Raw genomic sequence first — 10,875 nt, forward strand, 5'->3', positions numbered from 1 at the left:
CGCCCCTGGACACGTTTCGGTAGTCGAACGCCACGTCCCAGTGGAGCACGTCTGCAGAGAGGAGCGGGGGGCTCGGCATCAGGACTGGGGCGGGGACGTCCCTGGATGGGGCTGGGGGGCTGAGCTCCCTCTCCTCCTGGGGTGACAGTGGGGGTCTGAAGTCCAGGAGCCATTGGGGTGCCTCCGGAGGAGGAACTGGGGGGCAGAGCTCCCGAGGTCAGTGGGAGTCAGGAGGGGAAAGGAGGGGGCTCTCTAACAGCTTGTGGAGACGGGACAGCGAGGTGACACCCAGCACCCCGTGGGGCACCTCTGCGGGACCTGGGGGGTTGAGTCACCCGTTTGGGAGAGGGAAGGAGGACTTGGCTTCCAGTGTTGGGAAGAAGGCAGACAGGGAGCCGAACCCCCGCGGCTGGGGAGGGGGATTGATCCGGCGGTTCCCGTGGAGGGCTACGAGCGATGCGGGGCAGGCCTCGGGGAGCCGGTGGGACGCATCGTGGGGAGCAGGACAGGGAGTAACCTCCCGCCCTCGCCTGTTGCGGTCAGCCCCCAAGCAGCAGACGGAAGGAATGGGCAGAGGCCTGGAGTACTACTTCTCCCAGTTCCTTTGCCTCGCCAGCTTCGTCCTGCTGATGATTTTTCTGGGCATCCTCGTGGTGAAGATGATTGGGTCAGGCTGGCTTGACAAGAGAGAGGAGAACTGTACGTGCGCTGGTTTAATCCTGGTTTTAATCTTTATTCTGCACCTTTTCTGCTTTCCGTTGATCACTTCCATCGCATTTCTCATTGCTCTAACTTGGCGTCTCTGCTTCCGTCCCCATTTCCATCTCCCCTTGCCCGCGGGAAGCCTTGTTGGTCGTGGAGAGTTAAGTCAAGCGCGCGCTTTGTTTTTTTTCAAAGGAGTTTGGCCTTCGGTTCTTCACAACCGCGGGGTTGGTGGAGAGTGGCGTTCCTCCGAGGCCGGGGGTGGATGTTGTGATTGTCCGTTGTGTGACGCGGTGCCTGCGTAGCTGCCTGTTGTGTGTTTTTAGCGTTGGCCGCTGCAGCGCGCAGCCCTTCGGGGCCTTCACCCTGGCCGCGTGAGGAGTACGGCGGTCGCACCTGTACCCCAGCGCTTTGCCTGCGCCAGGGCTTCGATCAGAAACGCAAAGGGCCTTGTCCATTGCCCGTTTGTTAAAGCAGAGTTCCCCCAGCTAGTGTGGGTGGAAATACTGCCATTTCATAGAATCATAGAATCATAGCATGGTTTGGGTTGGAAGGGACCTTAAAGATCATCTAGTTCCAACCCCCCTGCCATGGGCAGGGACACCTTCCCCTAGACCAGGTTGCTCCAAGCCTCATCCAGCCTGGCCTTGGACACTCCCAGGGAGGGGGCATCCACAGCTTCTCTGGGCAACCTGTCCCAGTGCCTCCCCACCCTCTGCGGGAAGAATTCCTTCCTGATATCTAATCTAAACCTCCCTGATTTCAATTTATACCCATTACCCCTTGTCCTATCACTACAGACCCTTGTAAAAAGTCCTCTCCCAGCACCCTTGTAGGCCCCCTTCAGATACTGGAAAGCTGCAATGAGGTCTCCTCCATTTCATGGCTTTGAACTGCAAGAAAAGGGTTGGGGGGGATTTGTTTCGGGTGGGAGTCCCAAAACTCGGCACGCTGTGCCTGTAGGTGTTGGTGCGCTTCGCATGGGCTAGGAAAGCCGCTTCCTGCTTTCTCCAAGCATACAGCTGCCCAATGGCATGGAATTTCTGACGCAGCCTTTAAAACTGTGTAGATATTTCAAAACCAGTGGTCTTTTGAAGCAAGGAATCCTGCAGCAAAGCTGCAAATACTTTATGTTCTCGGGTAGTTACGCAGCACTCCCTCGCCACCTTGGTATAGCCAGTTGTCGGGGCGGGAGGGAGCTCTTAAAGCAGAGGCTGTAATCCGCAGAGTGAACAGCTCCAGCTAAAATAAATCTGCTTCAGCCTTGAGGAGGCTTGATTTAAATCCGCTCTCCCCGCCGTATTCCGGGTGACGGCAGCGTGCAGCGAATGGCGTTACTAGATCGTAAAAGACGAAGCGGTGGGCCGTAGAGGAAGGCAGAACACCTACTCCAGAGGAGTTAGTGAAACATTCAGACCCCCGGTTTTACTTTTCAGCTGTACGGGGTTCATTGTTTATACCCATTTTTACTTGTTTTGCTTTCAGTGCTGCCCACCCGAGTGTATCCAGGTGACATCGGGAGTGAGGTTAAGGAGAATCGGGCTTTAAGGCAGAGCCTTCTCTTTAAAAGATAATTACTTTCTTGATCAAAGCTCTTGTTTTGCAGCCAGCTAACTCGCCTTCCCCTTCTCTCTTGCAGTTAATCTCTTGCCTGTGGATTGTGACAGAAGAACGGATGATGTAAGCACGTATTTCTTTATCTCCACGTGTTGTGGCTTGGGTTAATTATTCGAGGGAGTAATTATTCGAGGTGGCTTCCAGCACCAGTGTCACTGTGAAGTTTAGTTGTGCTGTTTTACAGGAAAATTGTGACTTGATGAGTTGGAATTAACGGGCCAGATTAAATTAGGACTGGTGTATGAGACGCCGAAAGATAAACATTTAAAATCCCAATTCTGTGAATCAATTTCTTTAACAGTTGTAACCGAAGGGATATTGGTTGGCAATAAAGCAGTGTTCAGCTTTAACGGATTTAATCCAGCTAATTCCCTCAACCCCATCAGGAATTGTACGGCCCCATTTCTTGTATCATCATGGATTATTAGGAGAGAGCAAATTTCCTGTTGGATTCAGAGTGATGGATAGTCTCCTGGGGTGAAGGAACCCCTCAGCGGTCAGGGGGGTCGGCTGGTGCTGCGGTCTGGGCTGGGGACACTTCCAGAGGATGCGCTGGCTCCCTTTGAGTCAGAAATAGTAGATTTTTGCTGGGTTGGAGCCGAACTAGTGGTGTGTGACTGAGCCAAACCCCACTGCTGGCGTTTTGGGTTGGTATTTTTAGCTGGTGTGACCACTGTCCTGTGGCTGCTGGCCTGTTCACCTTGGTTGCCTGTTCCTGCCTTTCAGTTCTGCCAGGGGAAACAGAAGGATGCGATAATGAATGTGCTGCACGAGTTGTATAACTACTTGTCCGTACAAGCCGGTGAGTTCCAGTTGTCATTATAAACCACTTCTGAGCATTCAGCAAACTGCTCTCCCAGCTGTCTGGACATTTTTAACCTCAGTTTGAAGAGAGGGGTTTATGGAACAGTCAGTTCCACTTGAAGAGCTCTGAGAAAGTCAGGTAATAGAAAACCGGTAATAAGATGTGTTTATTTTTATTCTGAATAATGCTTAGCTAATATCACTGTGCTCTGGTGGAGTGGTCCTTATTTGCACTTGATATAGTGGGAATTCGAGGTAGAAATAGTCAGCTTTATGGTTCTTTTCTACCAGCATCTTGAAATTGTCTTCAAGACACTCCGAGCCAGTAAGTGTGTTCTTACAAGTAAAGTTAAAGCGACTTCAGAAATTGCCAGCTCTCCGCTGAAATGTGGCAGCTGATGATGTTGAGTGCCTCTCTTTTTCCCAGCACAGAGTGAGACAGGCTCTCTCAGCTAACCAAGCACAGTAGTTCTCTACTCTGTGCCAGCAAATCTGCTCCATAACTAGGATTTTGTGATGGAGAAAGGCTGCTAGAATACAGTGAACGAGCAAAAACTTGTTAAGCAGGATGTGTAATAATCGATAAAAGCACTTAAGTTCCATTTTCTGCATTTCAGACCTCAATAAGGATGAATCCTTTAGTTTACCTTCAAGGAATTTCTAAATCTTTTCAACTCAGACTTCAGCTCCTGTGCAACTTCCACCAGTTTTACGTAGTCTCTGGTTCAGCCAGCTTTGTGAAGCTAGCTTGAGAAGGTTCAGTCCCTCGCCAGCATTTCCCTGCCTGGGTAGGAGGTAGAGCTGTGGTTTAGGCTCCTCAGAAGCATTTTCAGTGCTGATCGTTCACTCCAACACCTCGGTCTTTGATACCTGATGGAAGGTGCCCCTCTGCGGGGCGTTAGGTCAGAGAGGTGGTTATGTGCAATGCAGGGGGGCGAAACGGTGTTTCCCCCTTTGTTCTCTGTTGAGTAGCTCGCCACTGAAGGAGGTGTGATTGCCCTCACCCAACCTCTGTGCAGTGGCTGAGCATCTTATTAACAGTCAGTCTTCTCTGCCTACAGTATAAATCTTTCCCTGTAATCATTTTGCCCAGAGCTGTAGGTGATTTTAAAGGATGGCATTTCTAGAGAGCTCACTGTGTCTCTGAACCGTTTGAGGGCTGCTTTTTATTTATTTCTTTCCCCCCCCAAACGTTACTTCTGTTTGACTTGTTTTACCAGGTAATTTTGAATGCGGAAACCCTGAGAATCTAAAAAGCAAATGCGTTTGGGTTAGTGAAGCGAAGGATCACGTGGTGGTGAGTAGGCTGTGAACAGCTATTGTTGTAACGTAGTGCTTAGTCTCTTACAAGGCAATAAATAATAGATACTAAAGCAATTCACCATCTGTTTTACTTCCTCATCCTGTTTTGATTCTTTCCCATATCTCTAGCTTCCCTGTTGGCCAGTCCTGTTCTCAGCAGTTCTTTTGAAAATCATCTTCTCCTACATCTCTGATTCAGCCCCTGTAAATCTTAACTTAATGGTTTGTTGTTTCACCGTAGTCATCAGTCTTCTGAAACCAGAAATTTCCCTGGATTGAGGGCTGGGCAGAAGAAGGATTTTTCTATACCCCAAAGTGTCAGAAGACAGACTGCTTTGATCTAGCATTCCATTTCTTTCATGGTAAACTGTCAGTAAGATGATGTTGTATTTAGTGGTTAGTCTTAACAGTCTGGGATAGTGTTATTTTACAGAGTGCTTCATGCATCATCTGCCACAGTCAGAAGACTTTAGTCCAGACAGACCTTCAGATTTAGTTCTCCTTCCTCCAGTTGGCAGAATTATGATTAGAATTAACCTGGGGACAGACCGTGTAGAATGAATCCTCCCTCTGCTGTAACGAAATAATGTCATTCGGTGTTTTAAATGAACGGAGAACTAATCTTACGGATTTTCTTCTGAACAGAATATAACTGGTAGTTCCCCCCAGAAGTTCGAAGCTGCCCTGCACTGGATACTAAACAGTAACAAGGATTTAGGAATATGGTAAGTGGACACCCGCTGTGTTCAGGTTTCTTGGCGTTGGCTGATAACGTAAGTTGACATCCTCCGTGGTGTGCCCTAAAAGCTCCCGTACCTCGTTAGATTTCAGAAGATAATCTGGAATTGGCTTTGGCAGTGCTTGCTGGGCAAACTTCCAAATGAAAAGTACAGCCCTGCAGCAAAAATTGGCAACTGAGCTCATTCCTTGGGAGTCTGTTTCCCAGCCCTTGCGCTGGGGGACACTGCGTTCACGAACATGCTGTCTTGCAGACGAGGTGTGAAGCTGAGGTCAGGGCTGCTTATGGCTGTGTTGTGTTTCCTACGAGGTTTATGAGTGGTGGGCCTGGTGTCCTGCTCGCAGTCCTGTGACCACGGCACGCTGCTTGCACTTGCCCATAAAGCTACTTTTCCCAAAATAACTTGGTACTGCTGCTGTAGACAGAGCTTCGGTACTGCGTGGAACTGCATCCTCTGGACAAAGGGCTTGTGGGGCACCAAAGCACTCCGTTTGGTAGGTAACACCCATGCTTTGGGATCCTTTGGAGCAAGTCCCGATGAGGAGGAGAGTGGATTGTGCAGTGGTATCTTCAGTGTCAGTTGTCTTCCTGGCAGAACACACCGTACGCGTTACGGTCTGACTGACTGCTGTTGGTCAGTCATTGGTGGGTCTCTTTTTCTCTTGGGTTTCTTGACTAGCAGTCTCTTCAGTACATAAGAAATAGCATAAGAAATATTTTTTTCAGGTAAAAACAACACTCGGGCCATAACCTAATGAAAGACTCTTACCCAGAGTCCACAGACATCATTATCTTCCTCTGGGAAGTGTGGGCTGCCTCCAGTCTGTGCTAACTCAGAACTCCAACGTTCCAGCATCGCTAATTGTGTCTCTGATTGAACGGATTGTAGCAGCGGTGATGCCGGCCTCGGTGGGCACAGCTCATGCGAGCTCCCGCTGCTAGGTTTTTTTGGTTTTCTCGAAAAAATTTTGCTGCTGCTGTGATGGAAGGATCAGACAGTGTTTACTGCTTTGATTATCGGTGCGCGGCAAATTCCCAGGACGGGACGTAGCTTCCTGGGTGGCAGTTTTGGATTTGTAGCTGAGATCCATTCAAATTTGTATTTTTATGCAGGCACGCTGCTCCTGTCGGGAGCCCTGTGATCCAATATACTCCCCATTTCTTTTATTTTCACAATTAGCAACTCTGCCGGCTGTTTGCCGAATGGATCCACTTTCACCAAGCCTGCGGAGCGCGCAGGAGGGGCGTTCAGCACGCTTCCAAACCGGCGGGGGGCATTTCTTTTTAGCCAACACTACATGAGATCATTTTTTTTCTAGGTGCTAGTCTGGGAGGCAGAATTGAAAACAAGCCCTGCGCTGGGTGATTCTGCTGCATATTTTAAAACATTGTCATGGCATTTGGGTTGTAAATAAGACAAGAGGGTGGGAAACAACTGTGTGTCTCCAGCTACTGCGGGATCCAGTAACCAAATACAAGCTGTCAACAGTTTGTGAGCTGCGCAGTGGTGAATTGGGAAGATGTCTTTGTCTGGTAGGTTATTTGTTGCTAACCTAGAATGAATTAGTAGCTTAAAAAATAAATAAAATCCCCTTTAGGCCAATTCCTCTGAATCTCAGGGCTTTCACTTGGATTGCATGATGCCTGTTGGCTGATGGTGGCTAACAAGGAGGCCACATCGGTGTAGGTCATAGAATCACAGACTGGTTTGGGTTGGAAGGGACCTTAAAGATCATCTAGTTCCAACCCCCCTGCCATGGGCAGGGACACCTTCCACTAGACCAGGTTGCTCCAAGCCTCATCCAGCCTGGCCTTGGACACTTCCAGGGATGGGGCATCCACAGCTTCTCTGGGCAACCTGTTCCAGTGCCTCACCACCCTCTGCGGGAAGAATTCCTTCCTGATATCTAATCTAAACTTCCCCACTTTCAATTTAAACCCGTTACCCCTTGTCCTGTCACTACAGGCCCTTGGAAAAAGCCCCCTCCCAGATCTCGTAAAGCGAGTGTCTGGGATGGCTCGGCAGGTGTGCAGGAGGGATTTGCAGGAGCACGCGTGATGGATTTTGCCGTGATCGGCGAGGGTGTGTCCGTCTCGCGCTGCAGAGGCCGCTGATGCACTGTCACTTTTCTACCTCAACTGTTTGTGCTCGTCTGCACCGAGGAGGACAGCGCAACCTCCACGGACATTCGCTGTCTCCCTCGACGGCTCTCTCTGCAATTGCTGATGAGTGACTCAGTAAACATTTCCATTTCTCTGTGCTGGGAGGTGGGAATCCAATTTAAAGTTTAATCTTCTGCACGCTGAGAGGTGCTGTCAAAGAGTCTGCAGAGGGAGACTTCAGTTTACCAGCGGGAGTTCCAGCCCTGCTGCCTTTTCTAAAGCTGTATCCATTCCTTGCCAAGCAGCCAGTCCCAAAATGTTCTGGAAAGAGGAGCTGCAAGGATGTTGGTGTATTTTCTATGTGGTGTGCAGGGCGACTTACTGCGTCTGCAGTCTGTTCTCCCTGTCTTGATTAAAGACTGCAGTTGGAGTGTCTGCTCTCTTCAGTGAAGATTCTCTGCCTCTTCCCCTCAGGTTGAAAGGCAGAGACCTTTCGGAACCGGTTACCAAAGTGGAGGAAGTGTTCTGTCTCGAATCGGCCCATCCTCAGTCGGGCAGTGGTCACTGCCGTCGTGAACCTTTTCCTCTTCTTCTGGAGTAAGTCGTCGGTGTTAGTAATCAGCTCCCCCCCTTGCTAGCCCCAGAGCTGAACCCATGCGCACACATCCGTTCTCCCAGCTATATGAAACTACTGACGGAGGTGAAATAAGTCTGCGGATGAGTTAATTTCTAATTAACACTTGTTCTGGCAGCCGAGGGAGACCTGTAGACCTGCTCTTGTGCTGTGAGTGCTTAACACTTTAAATCAGCCAGCTGATTAGCTCTCTGGGTATTCCTCAAGTACCCATTACTATGGTCTGCAAAATAAGTCTGTTAACCTCCCTAAAAGATTCGGTTTTTCTTTCTTTTCTTGCACTAAGCTGCAGAGTTTTCTAGCCTGTTTAATAATGACTTGTAGCATTTCAGTGTTAGAGGTTTTATTGGAGTAGTCTGTCATGCCCCAGCTGAGACAGAGGTCTTACTGAGCGAGGTGATAACGAGAGATGAGTGTTGACTAGAAGAGTTTATAATCGAGTCAGACAAGGTGGGGGGTGAAAGGGGATAGTTATGTTTATCATAGAGATTGAGATACTAAAGTTAGCTCATGTTGTAACAGGGGCATTTGTCAGTGCTAAATCTTCAGTGTAGATCTCCTGATTTTTGGGCTGGTGCTGGAGCCCCAGGCTGTATTTCCTTATCAAGCAGCTATCTTTGGAGCAGTGAAGCTTGACAGTCTTCCTAAGTGATTATTGTGGGGGAGGCCTCTAGCAAAGAGGTAGCTCTGAGACTTAGAGAATTGAAGCCCTGTGGTTGTGCTGAGGTTTGAGGGGGGGACACGCCTCTGTAATGAGGCTTTCCGACCACCTCTTCCCACATCCACATGTGCTTTTCTGCTGCAGGTGCTGTCAGTACCAAGGTTTTTGCAGGGCACAGCAAAACAATGTGCTTGGATTTGGTTCCAAGCAGGCCTGGGTAGCAGGGAGTGAAAGCTGCTCCTGGGGAGAGGCAGCGTCAGAAATAAAACTGCTAGCATCCAGCAGTACATGTGTGTCAGATATTGAATTCCATTTGCTTTTATTCTTCTAGGTCTGGTAACTCTCTGGGGGATCCTGATCTTCCTTAGGTATCGCTGGCGGAAGATGGAGGAGGAGGAGCAAGCCATGTACGAAATGGTGAAGAAGATCATAGGTAGGATACAGTAGCTCTGTAAATCGAGTAGCCCTGTTCCCCTTGTGATGATGAGGTCTCTCACTAGTTTGTCCTCCTCCCCTCCAGCTGTTGTCCAAGACCACTATAAGGAATGGGAACGGAATTTGGAGCGTTACCCCTACGTTGGCATTTTCCACGTCCGGGACAGCCTCATCCCTCCTCAGAGCAGGTGAGCTGAATGCTGTGCGTTCAGGAGGGCTGTCAGCCCGACGTGATTCAGCTCGGCTGTGCCGTTACCGGGCAGCGGACTGTGAGCAGGGGAGCTGGGCTGCCAGGAGAGTCTGTCCGGCCTTTCATTCATGAAGGATTTTGACATCACTCCGGCTGTGTCTTAACCTGCTGCAGATTAATGTGACTGTGCAGTCACACGGGTGCACTGTCACTGTTCTATCAGACAGTGATTGGATTTTGTTTTGCTGGAGCATCTGATTTTCTCTCCATGTAATGTGCGTAGGATGCTTTTCAGGTACCCTCAGACAGGGTATCGGGAGGCTCTTCGGAAGTGGTTGTGTATGTTGCTGCCTGGAAAACTACCAGTTTGAGCTGGGAGGCTGGAAAGGGAGATACAGTGAGGGTTTGGTGTTTTTTTTCAAAAGTGGTTGAGAGAGTTGGTCCCTGGGTGGTGGGGCCAGAGGGCTGCTGCAGCCTGCTTCTCTGTGGTTTACGTGCCTCTTGCTCCATCTCGGCAGGGATGTTTCCTCTGTTTTGGTTAAATGGAGCTGCTTTTCGTCCCCCTGAGGGCACAGAGTGCTGCGTGTGCTGCAAAGCCTCCAACATCCTCGCTGTCAGTCACAAACCTCCTTTTCCTGCTAGTGGGGATTTCAGCTGGTTTGAACCCATTTCTCTGTGTGGGGTGCCCGGAATTACCAGACACTGATTCAGAACTGGAGGGGAACTTCAGTTTGTCCTCCCTGGTCTGAGATCTCTGCGTGCGGGAAGGGTGAGGGCATTTGCTAATCGAATACGAATTGAACTGGAAATTCAGGGCCGTCGTCAATTACTGGTGCTGACAGAGGGTCTTGTTCCCCTGTCCCCCCAGGCAGGGCCTGTGTTTTCATCTCTTGGCCTGAAATGGCTTTTAAACCAAAATTCTGGTTTAATTTCCTTTACTGTCTGCGCAGGGAACAGGAGGCAGCTCGTGGTAGCTGGATCAGCAGCTACAATTGCTGTAAGCAGGAAAACACAGCGAGGATATGATTCTCATTTATTTTCCTGTTGTTGCTGTTTCTTGCAGGAAAAAAATGAAGCGGGTGTGGGAGAGAGCCGTGGACTTTCTGGCCTCGAACGAGTCGCGGATTCAGACCGAGTCGCACAGAGTCGCAGGAGAAGATATGCTCGTGTGGAGATGGACTCAGCCTTCTTACGTCTCGGATTCAGAGCACTGAAGAGGAGCAGAAGTCGTGCAACTGCTGGACCTCTGCAAGGAGATGGTCCCTTCTCTGGTGATGGGAAAGAGCAGGTCACGGTCCTAATCTCCCAGGGTTGGGGATTGCACCCATCTGTTGGCTCTTCTTTCTGAAAATCTTCACACACCAAAATTCAGGGCAATAATGTTGGCTTGGAAAGAAGACGGGCTTGAGCTGGTGGGAAGCTAGAACTGCACCAAAGTTAGCCTTCCAGCGGATATCTGGCTTCTGTAGGCACGCAAACCTAGAACAGTGTTTTAAAAAGGGAAAAAAAAAACAAGCGTACCTAATGTTGAGGGATTTAGGATCTCTCTGACAAAGCTTAGGAGCTTAAAATTTGACCTCAAGCCTGCAAAGGCCAACTGGTGGCATCGTCCATCAGGGAATGTGTTTCAAGAAGAGTAACCTTTCCCATGGAAACGTTAGGGTGGCAGTTGAGATGTGTTTTGTTAG

At 49.5% G+C, this 10,875-nt stretch overlaps 1 protein-coding gene across 1 annotated transcript; it reads left to right on the forward strand.

The window, feature by feature from the left end:
- The first annotated feature begins 390 nt into the window (after nt 1-390).
- Nucleotides 391-10,674, forward strand: LEMD2 (LEM domain containing 2). The gene is given in 10 exon segments (XM_010150788.1): nt 391-699; nt 2,342-2,382; nt 3,046-3,121; nt 4,344-4,420; nt 5,071-5,150; nt 7,742-7,813; nt 7,815-7,864; nt 8,894-8,995; nt 9,083-9,185; nt 10,251-10,674. Coding segments are annotated over 10 exon segments (885 nt in total). The 5' UTR covers nt 391-566; the 3' UTR covers nt 10,402-10,674.
- Nucleotides 10,675-10,875: the final 201 nt, after the last annotated feature.

Source organism: Eurypyga helias, unplaced genomic scaffold (genome assembly GCF_000690775.1).
Source record: "Eurypyga helias isolate BGI_N326 unplaced genomic scaffold, ASM69077v1 scaffold28314, whole genome shotgun sequence".
Taxonomy (NCBI): domain Eukaryota; kingdom Metazoa; phylum Chordata; class Aves; order Eurypygiformes; family Eurypygidae; genus Eurypyga; species Eurypyga helias.